The 14,637-nt window shown below is 33.7% G+C and overlaps 1 protein-coding gene across 2 annotated transcripts in view; it reads left to right on the top strand.

Moving 5' to 3' along the window:
* Nucleotides 1–1,773: 1,773 nt before the first annotated feature.
* Nucleotides 1,774–14,637, top strand: part of LOC111045084 — an 85,133-nt gene continuing 72,269 nt past the window's right edge. Inside the window, exons 1-7 of one of the 2 annotated variants that reach the window (XM_039432157.1) lie at nt 1,774–1,931; nt 6,102–6,240; nt 8,137–8,403; nt 9,059–9,382; nt 10,264–10,575; nt 11,161–11,447; nt 12,630–12,957. In XM_039432157.1, the coding sequence (XP_039288091.1) occupies nt 6,157–6,240; nt 8,137–8,403; nt 9,059–9,382; nt 10,264–10,575; nt 11,161–11,447; nt 12,630–12,957 (1,602 nt within the window). In that variant the 5' untranslated portion in view covers nt 1,774–1,931; nt 6,102–6,156. Of the gene's footprint in view, nt 1,932–6,101; nt 6,241–8,136; nt 8,404–9,058; nt 9,383–10,263; nt 10,576–11,160; nt 11,448–12,629; nt 12,958–14,637 lie in introns of those variants that run through there. The other variant, XM_039432158.1, reaches the window with a different exon arrangement.

The following is a 14,637-nucleotide window of genomic DNA, read 5'->3' as shown; positions in this document are numbered from 1 at the left end:
TGATCAGAAATGTTAGTAATGGATGGATAAAATTATTGTTCCTTTATAAATCTGCTTCAAAAGCAACACAAGAAATAATTTTCTGTTTGCTGGTGGTGATGCCCACATAGGTTTCAGGCTTTGCATGGATCAATAAAAATGAAGGATGAAGATGCATGATGAGAAACTCTTGGTAACATAATAACTGCTTGAATTCACGAAGAAAACAACTATTATATTCATACAATGATACAGAATTATTTTTTATATGGCGGAACAGTAGTAAAAAAATCTACATCATGATAAATTCAATTTAATAATTGAATTCACGAAGAAAACAACTATTATATTTATACAGTGATACAGAATTGTTTTTTATATGGCGGAACAGTAGGTAGTGAAAAATTCGACATGATAAATTCTTCCATAATAAAATTCTACAAGTTTCATAGAAATATGTTACCTACTAATATTGCAGAAGATTCATTACCATTGTTATGATTTGTTATACGTACCTATTGTGAATATGCTAATGAATTTCATGTTACATGTACAATAATGGGTTGATGAAGTATTCTACGCTAAAGGTGGATTTTATATTGAGACTGTATAAATGTGATTTATGTGCCGTATTTTAATCAAATGTATCGTACCTATTTTAAAAGAGGACTGTCTGGTTTTATAGTAGAAATTTTTACTTTATATTTTGTAAAAATAATTACTAGATGATGTCTGTCGACATATAGGCTAATTGTTACTTTACTATAATAATTGGTAAGACTACGGTAATACAATAGAGTAGGTCTAATAGACAACCATCTAGCAAGAGTACAGTATAGACAATAAGGTAGGCCTACCGCATATTAAAAACCGCGTTTGAAAGTTTTCAACTGTCAAAATTACTTACCGGTACGTTACATACCAAACTGCTAAATTCTTATAGAATTCTTTTAGTACGGTACGGTATGAAAATGCAATTCTGTTTCAAGAGGTAGAGGAAACTGAAAATAGAACAATCTTTGTGATAATCAACTCAATCGTAATTAGGTACTCATTTCTTTATAATTTAATAGATTAAAAAATATTATAGATTTTGATAGGATTTGGAACCGGTATACAGCAATTTTCAAGTGTAGAATGAAATTTACTTATTTGTAGGCATATGCGGACATAAACAATCATAATATGATCTGACCATTATGATATGACCTTAAATTATAATAATATTATTATTATATTTTTAGAGGAACTGAAATTCAAATGAAATTTTATTACAGAGATGGAAACTATGAAAAATCATCCATGCTTGAAATCTAAAATGTCCTATTCTTTTGTAGAATGTAAAGCTATCACGGTACTGTACCGTACTCTTGGTAGGTATGTTATAATGTTTGAATCTCCCTCCTAATTCCTAGTCAGAGTACCAACTAGTAAGAGGTTATTCAAGATTCAATAAATAGCTTTTTATTCTTATTTTACGTGAATATGCATTATGTTGCTTTTTAAATATATATTCAAATTGAATTGGAATATATCTTCCTGGAAATTGATACTAGTTTGATCACAAATTTCAATCGACGATGTAATGTAATCAGGTATTACTTTGGAATCTATTTCTATCAAAGAATGTTTCTACGAGAATTAAGTTTAATTGAATATTTCTTAATTTTTTAAACCTATGTGTGATGTGAAATTTACTGTGAATATCACATTTTTTATTCTTTGAAATTTGTGAATTTCAAAGTGATGAAATTGCCAAGGAATCTCCTATGTGACGTCACAGTATTGATCTGTGAAGAAGAAATAAAGTAAACCCCTTGTAAAGTCGCCATTTTGCGATAGGTGAACAGAAAGAAGTTAAATATAGTTTAATTTTATCCAAAGTCATCCGTCCTCAACTCAATTTAAGAAGGATTTTTCTTTCTTCTGTACACCCAATCGAACGGACCAAGGTAAATACTGGCTTATTTTTTAGTATCCTGCATATCTTTTGTTCAATTTCTTTGGACCAAGAACAGTTGGTTTTTGGTCTCGTATAAACTATTTTCATCAGTTGTTTGTAACCTTGTCGGGATTTTTAAGTTTTATACAGTTTAATATCTAGATAGAACAATATCTTGGGTATTTGTTTCTGTTTACAATGAATTGATTATCAATTAAACAAGTTTAAGTTTTGGGTGTAGTAGCCTATTCTATTCGAATCGTAGGTAAACTAATTTTTTTTGGTATTTTGTCGGTCTTCCTTGAAAATCGGTACATTTTCAAACCGCTATAAATATGTTATTATTTATTTGGTGTGTTTCTAAGTAGTGAATCTATTGCATTACTCTTCCAATTATCGTTCAACAGTTTATCTACGTTTCACTTACTTCCCTACTTATTATCTTTGATGTCTTATTCAATATCTGACCCATTTCTTTGTTTGAATTGGGTTGTGCTGTATTAAAAGTGAGTGATTTATGCTGTGGAATTAGTCTATTTTATGGAGAATTGTCGATATAAGTGATAAACTTTATTATCAATTTAGGTTTTGAGTTGAATAATTACATAGGACAAACTACTTTCGTAGACAATCAAATTAATAGCTTTCTATTCTAAATCTTTATTGACTTACTTGAAGAAGATTAAATCAAAATTTCTTTTATTTAAAATTTCATGTTACTTTGAACCACTTTAATATAGTTAAGGGAATTGTTTATATTTATGTCATTTCAGTTTAGGCTTGTTATGGTTATAATCAACCTTACCTGTCGTAGGTTATCAATAGTGCATTGTATTAACGTGTAAAGAATTTGTTTTTATCAACATTATTACATCTTATAAGATATGATTTATCCAATAAAATTGTTCACATTTTTGAAAACCCCTTTTTAAATCAAACTGTCTTCCAAGCTACATCATAACCTAGCTATTTGCTATTATGAAACTACTTTGTAATTAACTACAAGTTACAGTTTAGTAAATATATATATTGTGCTTGACATTTAGCAAATAATCCTATTTTGATTTTAGTTGGGTAAATCATTGAACTCTTATCTCATTATGAATTATCATTTCTTCTAAATACGGTAGTATTTTATTATTAACTTATTCGAAATAAAAAAATCAATTTTCTTTTCGACCTTTGACAGTCTGCTTGGAAGAAAGCTAAACTTTTTCTGAAAATATACATTAGTTAATGATAAATCAATTTTTCTTATTTACTAGTTTTGACTATAACCTGTTTCATAATATCTAACTCTTTGAATAGCTGGGATTTATTTTGTTATTTTATGTGTGATACGGTAGTTTTGTATTTCAGCCTTTGATTGAAGTTCATAATATAGATTTTAATATATTTGTAATTTTTTGTCGAATTACTGACACACTGCTTTAGTTACAATTAAATTATTTAATTCGATTTATAGTTTCTGATCAATAGTCTGTAGGCTACGGTTTATCAAAATGTATTAGGTATAGCCATCAGAAAAGTAGTTTTGAGTTTGTATAATAGGTCTATCTTAGTAGCGTTTTCCGATATAAAACCGGTTAATTTAGTCAGTTTATGTCAGTGATGAGTCATCGTCTAGTAATTTTTTGTTGAATTCGAATATTACTGTCTGCTTATCTAAGCTATGATCCAATACTGTAATGTGTTCATAGTATGCTTGTACAAAACTTTACCTTATACTGTAGTAAGATTATTTATTTTATTGTATTGCAAATGAATTAATTAACTATTATTGCTTCATATTTTGATTTTAATGGCATAGTTTTCATTAATTTGCAATATTTCAATATAACATCAGAACTTTACATGTGAAGATTTCAGTTTTTCAAACTACCAAAAGAGCACTGTAATTTTATGAACTATTCATAAAAGTTACAAGAAAAAACAGACCCACGAATAAACATCTTTTATTGAGGCCATTTTTCAGTGTGACTTAACTATGTATAAAAAGAAAATCAAATTATATTTAAAACTATGAGCAAGTATAGGGGCTACTCAATCCTCCAATTAAACCAAGTCTAATCATTGTCAGGAACTAAATATATTGTTGGAAAATCTTACACATTGATCTTACCTTGATATGAGTAAAATCCTAAACTCTTATCTTCAGGATTGTTGTAAAGAGCCAATACATTTTTCTCGTACCGTAATTATATTTTACAGTGAAAATAATACTTTATCAAGGGATAGAAATTATTGTATTAAGGGATAAATAGTATTATTCATCAACATTAAGAAGAGTCACTGTTGTCCTCTCCCGTACGTTGTATATAGCTTGTGTTTCTTTTAATAAATTGATATAAAGGTAATGAAGTAATTCTTGTAAAATAATATAAGTCTCATAGCATGTTGTGCAATCATGCAAATGATTAATTTATCAAAATAATCCCATTTCATACTAGAAAGACATTTTGATTTTTCATATTTTATTGCTTAAATCTTATTCAGTGATGTAACTTAGTTATTGAGGTATGAAAAAGAGAGGGAAATTTTTTAGTGATTGAGCTGTTGAAAGAATAGTGCAAAAGCTATTGACTACAAAAGTGTTCAAGACGATGAATCATTCAATTTCACTTCACTCTAGGTTAATCTTATCTCCATTGGCACTGACCAACAGTTGATGATAACGTGAACGAGTCACTGAGATAGTAAACAATCGAAAATGAGTTGATTTATTTCAAAATTAACTGATAAGTAAATTGAGCCAATGAACCTCCAGTCCACTGGAGTTCCTTTATCTGTTGATAATTCGCTATCGAAATAATTATCTCATTTCCCACTATCCTTATTTTTGACTTGTTTGTTTTGACTGAAGAACTGCTTCTATTTATTTATGTTTATATCTGCAGTGTAAAAGTTTTTTTCAACAGTCTTGAACTAAATATATTCATCTTACAGTAAACAGACTAAATCTGATTCATTATTGGAAGTGGTCTTATCTTTTTCAATTTTAATACTGTAATAGAATGATCAATTCTTGATTGAATTATCAGTTTTCATCCATCGTCTTCAAGTCGGAACTTATTCGCTTTGAAATTGTGTTTTGTATTGTGATTTTACTCCTCCATTCGTCAACTATCTCATGTCAAACATGTAATTAATCGATTTTTTATGTTTGGTACCGTACAATAATTAATAGTTTATTGTGCAAAAAATGGATAAAGCATTGATTCTCTTATCTTATACAAAACATCATTATTACAACCTGTAGAATTTAATACATTATCAGTGTAATATTTCCAATTACTGAGTAATAATACACCGTTTAACAAATATTTAACAATGTTCGCCTTATTGAATAATGAGTCTACTTTAACTTGAATTCGAGAATTATTTCAATTCGAGAATCATTCACAATTGAAATACTTAGTGAAAATACTGGATTCTGTTTTATTTATCAATTCTTATTGATATGTTAATCAATCAAAGGAATGTAAATGTTCCACTTTATTATTTTTAATAAACTTTTTTGGTTGTTTGAAAAACTGAAATTTTCACATGTAAAGTTATATACCTACCGGTAATAGGTGTAGATAAATCTCTATACTGATGTTATATTGAAATATTGCAAATTAATGAAAACTATGCCATTGAAATCAAAATATGAAGCAATAATAGTAACTTAATTCATTTGCAATGTACCATAAAATAAATAATCTTACTACAGTATAAGGTAAAGTTTTGTTACAAGCATACTATGAACACATTACAGTATTATTTTTCAAGCCTAGTTATAACCTTCTACTCTTCATCTTTTTATAACTCAAAATCTTAAACTTTTCAATGGAGATATAATTCGAAAGTTCTCTTCATATTCATAATTGAAGTTATATTTTCATTAAAAGCTTTCCAGACACTTCAAGACGCTAAATCAAAATAAAATGAAGTATTTTAATTAAAGTTGAATCAATGATCCATCATAAATGATATATTAATAATATTTATGAGTGATGAAACAATGCTAAATAGTTTATCCCACATATTAATTTTTTTCCCACAAGTTGTCACAACTGGGATTAGTCTCTCAGGTTGATGTAATTTTTAACAGAACTGACCTGCTCATCTGTTGATTGAAATAACGAAAAAACAGCAATTCCGTTTCTAATTGTGTGTATTTTTGTTTGTTTTGCAGAAATAGGGTTCGTTCTAAGGGTACTGTTTCATCTAAATGGTGCCCTGCAGACAGCATGTCTACATTGTCAGGGATTGCTCCGAAGGGGGAGAAAGGACGGCCAAAATTTCAATCACTAAATATAAATACTTTGTATAGAGTGAGTAATTTTCCTTACTATTCTCATTCGAATTAGTGTGTTTTAACCTTATTCTTCAGAACCTATACCATCTGAAAACTGTGTTTTATTTTGTTCTATTATTAATTTTTCATATGTTTCCAATAACTATCATTAGGTCTATAGAAAAAATATTTAATTGTTGTTTCTTGTCTGAGGATTTGTTAGGTAGATAGAAGTTAGGTTAGTAAGGAAGATGGTTAGGTAGATAGTAGGTTGTGATAGAAGATTAGATTATATTTCTTTATTCGTATAAGTTATAAGATATGCTGGCTTATACACTAATTCACAATAAATGACAAAGAGTAGGATTCAAGGAAACAAATAAGTTACTATTTACAGTAGTGACACGCGTATTACAAGCAAAGTGGTTTTAACATGTGTCACACTACTTGATAACTAATAGAAGTGCTCTTCTAACCTACATTGAGTCATCATCCCCTTATCAATACAAACGTAAATGCGATTAATTCGATATTATAGCACTATTAAATAATGTTTCATTTGCTATAAAAAATTGTGCAACTGACTTCAAACTGCTTTAATTGAGGATTATTGTGATCGTCACTAGATTTTGACAATCGGATAAAAAATTTGTATTCACAATTATAATCTCTGAAAGGTGGCCAGTATCTGATGAATAATCTATCTTTCATCAACACAAACATTCAGTAAATTTTTTGAGCGCTATTCAAGTACATATACTTATATTACCAACCTTACCATAGTTGAGTGGGTTAATTTCCATCATCTTTGAATTTATTTCTTATGTAATATCGTGTGCACAGATTTATATATTAGTTAACATTTGTTTGGAAGGCAATATTTTAATAAACTTATTACAGATAGTAGAGTTACAAGAATAGGCTTGACTGGTGAAGAGGACGCTGCTCTGTCGCTTATTTATTTATTTACAAAAGCAACTCCACAAGTATTTTTAAGCCCTGGTGATGATGAGGGGATGAATGATAATGCAGTACAAAAGTGTCTATTAGTGATGATTTTATGAATGGATTAATAGAGAGATGATTAATAGCTGAAATGAAACCTGAGAATAAGTAGCTTAGTGCAAGAGAAGCAGAGCGCATGAGTACTACAATTTGTCCTCACGTCTCTACCATTTGAAACATATTTCATTTCAGTTTCTATTCTCTTGATTATGTATAGAGTTGTCTTTTAAACAACAGTAACTTAAGTATCTACAGTAAGATGTGAACTATGTATTGTAAATATATGTATTTGATTCTTGAAATATCTTTAATATTTCAATAGAATGTCTTTTTTCTTTAGGGCTACTTCTGATATAAATAAAAAATAAATCTCAGTAGCCTTTTAAATTATTTTATCACAACATTTTTCGGACATTAATGCCATTTTCAAGTCTTGAAATGCATTAATGTCCTAAATATGTTATAAAATAATTTAAAAGGCTACTGAGATTTATTTTTTATTCAATAGAATGTTATGTACATCTGAAAAAACAAAATTGAAATGCCGAAGATGTGTGATATTGTCCGAGAGATATTACTTTTTACACAGCTATTTCTCAAAGACTGAGTGGCTCGGTGCTCACTCCCACTACCTAACAACATTCTCCCTACTATTGTGTCAGCGACCAATTATGTGCAGCATGATCACTCCTCTCCACCAGTCTGTCCATGCTAGAAACTGTGGAAGGAGAAATGAGTTTCCCCTCTTCATGTTAAAAGTAATCTCTCTCGGACTATAGATATGATTCATCTTGAAAATATTGATTTAATCAACTGTGATGTATTATAATGTGAATTATCTCTATAATGTGTATTCGTGTTTAATGTCAACTGTGATGTATTATAATGTGAACTATGGCAATAATGTGTGTGTGTTGTGTGTGAACAGGGAGAATCTTTGGAAACACACCAGCAGAAAAATGTGCCGCACCAACGCAAACATGGAATGCAGAACTTGGGTAAGATACCAGCAGCTCGGCGCGCGCCGGCCAACCTGCCCAGCTTGAAGTCAGAGCACAGCGGCCTAGACCCCGCCTACAGTCTCGTGCCCACCGGCGGCCCAGGATGGGGCAGCAAGCCCGGCGAGACAGGTCCACCCCCACAAACGCCACCTGGGGGCGGCTCCCACGAACCGAACCACACCTCACCAAACACTGTCAGTTCAACTCAAAATAACAAATGCATGACCATATTATTGCTTAATCATTATTATCTCAATCAATGGCGTCAATTAATGGCTGATGAAAAATCTATTATCACAACAAACAATGATTCAGTACATTTTTTGGATTATTATTCAAGTACTTTGGTCACCAACCTTACTATGTTTAGCAAGGCTAGGCTAGCTGCGAAGCCCAACTAGTTTTAAGAAATTACTAATAAAATATTATTGCTCATGTTTGATTCAAAGAAGTATAAAGTTTCGTAAATACGGTAGTTGCTTCAAGCTTAAACTCAAAAATTTAGCGTGTGCGATGCGGCGCAACGAGGCCTTATAGCCTACGCAAAGCTATCTCATTCTGATCGGTAGTCTATCGGCCTATAATGACAATGTTATTCTCGAAGGAGGAGTGGTGGATAGTGAGTAGGTTGCTTTCTCATTGCAGTGAATCGTAGCCAGAGCTTCGCTCAATTACTTGCGCAACGTGGAGCAAATGTGATCATAGCCTTGATACAAATCTTTTTCAAGCCTAATATAATTATACGATATCATGCATAAGTTTTATAGATTTCGTATAGGTTTCACATATATATTTGTATTGAATGATCATTTTCTATGTCTGATTTTCCATTGTTTGATGTTTGATTAGCAGACAACAGCAGTCCAATCAGCATCGAGCGGCAGCAACGCAGCTGTGACGAACGGCGGTGCAGTCAGCGGAGGCGGCGTGGCACCGACCAGTGCCGCCCCAGCAGCCGCAGTGCTGCCTCCCTCGTCCTCCTCCACATTGGCCGCCTCCAGCCCCGGCCAACCGCTGCCCCCGCCTGCCACCGCCCCCAGTGCATCCCTGCAGCAGCAGCCGACTGCGGCGGCGGCGACAGACAAGTCGTGGAGTGCTGTGACGTCGACGGCCACCCCAGGCGGCCCGGATGCGGTGCCCAGCTATCTGGCACATCAGTCGCCGCACTTCCAGGTCATTAACCACATCTGTCTCAATTTAGTTCATTTTAAGTCAAGGTCAAGATGAATTAAAAAGTACAGTTGAGTTGAATCAAAGTTAAGTTGAATTATAATTATTGTGGTAAAGTAAAGTAAAGTCAAGGTCAAGTTGAGGTAAATGCAAATGAAATAATACTCTTTATTAGGCGGAGTTGAGACTTTGAAATCTTCTCTACCAATCTACCTTGGAAAATACTATACAGTAAAGTTGAGTTGAAGTTGATAAATTTATGAATAGTTTTGTGAAAAGCTTATAATAGACGCCTTTCATGTGGTAACTACCATAAAGAAATTATGTATCTCAAATACCCCATTTTTCAATAAATTGAATGGATTACGATAAGTATGAAGTAACTATTGGATATCAATAGTGTCCATTACTATTCTATGTCAATTAGAATATTCATATCTTCTCTTTGATGAAAGGATTATAATAAAAGTGCAAATTTTAGTTGTTTGTTTGAATTGAAGCTGGATTCGCACATATTAGTGTGATGGTACGTTTCCGGTACAATGAAGATATTATTGCCATAAGTTCTAATGGGACTATTCCCACTCAGCCCAGCCCAACGAGTATGAATAGTCCTATTAGGAATAACTTACTAACCCATATGTCCTAATATGTTAGTTTTATAACATACCGTTATAAAAGTTTATAACTTTGATTATGGCAAAACAATTTATTCCAGTTATTCTGTTGTTTGCCGATGGTAAATTCTCATTAAAGTACATTGTTGCTTCTTGCTTGTATCTATTTTATAAAATAAAATATTAAATACTAAATTCTATTGTTTTATTTCTTGCTTGTTGGAAGTTTTTCGTTATTTATTTGACTGAGTAATTGAATGATTGTAGGCACAATTTCCTTTACTGCCGGGCGAGACACCACCGGGAGGTGTGAGTGTAGGCCCGACCGGGCCTGGCAAACCGGACCTCACAAACCCGTTCGGGGCGGGCGGACCGAGTCTGCGACCACAGACCGGCGATGCGAACTGGAGCCGGGGGGGCGCGGGGGGCGGCGGAGTTGGCAGCCAGACGCCATCTGCAGTTGTCCAGGGCCCCCTGCTTGGGGGCGGCAGCAGCAGCTCGGCCCCCTTTGGGGTGGCAGGGGCCCAGGCAGGCCCCCCTCACATGATGTCGCATTTGCGCGGAGTTTTGCCGCCTTTTGTAAGTTCAACATTTTCATTTTTCATGTACTCAGGAAATTGTTCATTCAGTTTATACTTATTACTAAGGCTAAGACATAGTTTCTTTTTTAATGGAAATTTATCTATTTACGATTTTTCCATTCCAATGTCGGGGAAAAATACACAAGTCTTTCTATTACAACAGTATGCTTTAACTAAGGATAGAGCAGATTAAATTTACTCTTATCTCGTCATCCAAGTTTCAACTGGTTGACCTCATTTTTGTATAACATTAAACTACAATCTAGTAAAAATTGAATTACAACAATATATTACTAATGATATATGCTACGGTACTACTTGCTAGACGTTTTTCACTGTCGGTTTTGCTCTCCTGTGAAATATTGTCGAATTTAAAGACAACTGGCTCTAAAGAGCCAGTTTACCCTCTTATGGCTGTCCAAACGCTCAAACTAGGCCGATTTCAACCTATAAACAAAACCAAATTACGTGAAAATTGAGATAGATGAATATTGTGATTTTGATTCCATATTTTTGAATAATTTATTTTATACCAAACTGATAACTTCGAATGAATTTTATACTGGTATTTGTGTGCTGACAGATGTTGCGGCAAGCAGGACCATTTCCGCCGTCGTTTCAAGGTGGCCCCGGGGGTCCCGTGCATGGGCCCTCGCGCCCACGATACCCCTACATGCCTGATGCTAGGATGATGGCTGGACCGGGAGGCGGTGGTGCGAGGCCGGGTGGGGGCGGCGGAGGTGGTGGCGGCGGCGGTCATGATGCTGAGGAGGTGGCTCAGCGGCCGATCATCAAGGAGGAGGATCTCAACCGGATGGACGACATTGCCCGCGATACCGGATGGGCTACTCAAGATGACATCGACTACAAGTCAGTACTTCTCCTTCCTACCTTCTTCTTCTATCACTAATATTCCAAAATCACTCAAAAATGTCCAATTAGTAGAGATTTGAGTAGAATATGTTTGATTTTTATTTAGTATTTAAAAATCAAAATTTAAAATTTTCATTTTAGTCACTAGTTTTGGAGTGAAAACTTTACCTCATTCATTTTCGAAACTTCTATTCATAAAGATTTGAGAGAAAGGCAGTTTTGGGCTATACGTTGTCTTGTTCTAATAATAATATAAATCATAATGATTTATGATTTTCAATAAATGAATAAACTATCTTCATCTATCTACTTCTTTTATAATCGCCTTTTTAATATTATAATGAAATAAGTTTTGGTTGAGCTGTTTGACGCACCATCACGCCTGAAATACCGAACTGATAAACTTCAAATTTTGCACAAACATTCTGAATGTACCGAGTATAGTAGTTATAGGGATATTTTGTAAAATAATTCCCAGTTTTGATAATATTCATGAATAATTCATTTTGTATTTGAAAATAGTCCTAAATATATTTTTTCTCTAGGTTTAATATACTTATTATTAACCTATTTACATTATCAATACTGTTTGATAAAAAAAAGAATTGTATGCTTTCTATGTGGTAAAGTATTGATTTGGTAGATATTCATTTTACATGTGACAGTTTGACAAAAAACATTGTAACTAACATTTTTGAAAATGTTTTGAATAGATAAGTGGTTGTGATGATAGAAACAGTAGTTGAAATTTATATGGATTGTATGTTTTATCCTCAAATAATTTATTAGTCCTTATATTAAAGATTCAAAGTTTAATCTATTACCTCTTCAACGTTCATCGGTTATCGGCGCTGATTCAGTCCGTATTCATCCAGTCCCTCTCATCTAATTCTGACAGTAAACTCTGAAAAGTAAAATTGAACGAAATAATTATTATTCATTATAATACAAACCGTAATACTAATTTAATTCATTATAAAGATAGTATTTAATTATATCAGTATTCCAAAAGCTGTTGTAATCTATCGAAATAATTAAAATTCAATTCAATTAAAAATCCAATTCTATCTCTAACATCTCTGAAGGAATTGAATATGGTGTAGGCGAGAAAGCCATATTCCATGTAACTGCATTTATAATTACTATGAATGATTAAGTAAAAGTGTGACTTGTTTGCAGCCAAAACCTGGCATTCAGCGACGACGAGACAAACGCGGACGACGACAGTGCCGCCCAGAAGCAGTCGCAGCAGCAGCGCAGCAAACAGTCGCCTGCAGGCGGTCGTCGCGACGCCGCCGACACGGACCGCGATGCCGACCGTGGCCCGCCGCCTTCACGTGCTGCTGACGCCATGGATCAGCAGCCGCGACGTGGCGGGGATGACGATGAGCGCAAATGGCAGCAACAGCAGCAGCAGCATGGAGGCGGCAGGCAGCCTCCTGCCAACGACTATCACGGTGGAGGCGGCAACTTCACATCGCCGCCCCTTATGCGTGCTCCGGTCCAGGTCAGTCTAAAATCAATTCATCTCAATTACTAGGAAAAAATGAGTTCGTTGGCTAGCGACTCATTCGTTCATCCTTTTTGAGGATATTGTAGTGACATATAATTGTAGTTACTTATCATTCCGCTGATTGTTGATTTGTGTTTTGAGAGCTATCACACAGACTGTCTTACCTTTATATGCCGACACGTAATTTCAGGTGTCTGTCTTTGATTTTGACTCATTCATTCACCCATACTGAGTAAGCTATAAAGTTTTATTGATTCACATATAATAGCTGCGGATTTCAAAATCAGTTCATGGCGAGTTCTTCAGCCCGGTAAGCTCACTATTATTAATACAGGGAAGAAAATGATAAGATATAAGAAACAATCTAAGACTGCGGAGCGACCTTACTTCTCTGAGTATTTTTATTTGTTTTATTGGGAGTAGTACACCCCACTCATGCTTATACCTAGAGTTGTCCACTTTCCTTTTACATTTTTATATATATTTTTTTGTTATTGTGTAATATTAAGCGAGCAATTTCTGTTTCAATGTTTATCTGTCTAGTCACCGGATTTCGAATACTGCTCTAGATTCTCACAAAATTTGGAACAAAGTAGGTTTATGATATAAAAATTCGATTGCACTAGGTCTAATCCCTGGGATAACTCGCTGAAGGATATTAAAAGGATAATTCATTCTTGGAAAAAAAGCTGGAAATTTCGTCGTCTGTCGATAATGGAAGTGAGTGAGTGAGTGCATGTAGGGAAGTGGGACAAAATCATGCCTCAGATGTTGAACTATTGCATTCAATCCGCTGATTTCACGAGAAATATTATTCGACAAGAAATAAATTGATATGATCAACATATGCTTTTGTACTCCAGAGCAGGGGTCTCTAACCTTTTTTGTCCAAGCGCCACATTGTTAATTCTTGGGAGGCTTAGAGAGCCAATAGCAAGTATGTACGTGGAATTTGACTTGTGGGGACACACACGACGGGGCATTTGGAAGGTGTCAAATTATTATATTTCCATTAAAATAATATGAGGAGTTCCAAGTAGGAAGAAACAAACCAACTCATTCCATTTTAATACCAAGTCCAATTTATTGAGTGTAAAAAGGTCATAAGAAAACTTGGAAATGCATGAATTTAGCAAGTAAAACAAAATAATAACTTTTTTTAATAGTAATAAGACAATTTGACAATACATGAATTCACAAAAAGTTACCATGCTAAAAGAGAATACTTATTTTTAGTGAGAAGATTGCATATTTTGTTTTCCACTTAGAATGTCCGCCCATTTAGGATCAAACTTTGTGGTTCCGATCATTAAAATTGATTTCAAATGTTCATTTGACAAGGAAGTATTTGGATTCAACAAACTTCATTTTTGAAAATGTCTGCTCGCACTTGTAGGTAGATCCAAAAAGAGAAAACATAACTCGAGTATGGTTTTTTTATGTTTTTAAAGTCTTTTTCTGGGAGAGAACAGTAAAATGGAAGTAGGTTACCTTTTTTGTAGCGTTCAAACAGGGACGTGTACAGTCCGTGCAGATCATTAGCTAATATCTCGCAATGATTGATCGCTGCTTGTTTACAGCTAATTTTACACTTATTAAGAAATGGAGTGGCTAGTAAGAGAAGAGTACTGAACTCACAGTTGTTGTCAAAAATATATTTTGAAAAATCTGTTG

The sequence above is a fragment of the Nilaparvata lugens genome, chromosome 7 (assembly GCF_014356525.2).
Source record: "Nilaparvata lugens isolate BPH chromosome 7, ASM1435652v1, whole genome shotgun sequence".
NCBI classification, from domain to species: Eukaryota; Metazoa; Arthropoda; class Insecta; order Hemiptera; family Delphacidae; genus Nilaparvata; species Nilaparvata lugens.
Note: the sequence above shows the minus strand (reverse complement) of the source record. Positions and strands in the feature narration are given on the sequence as shown.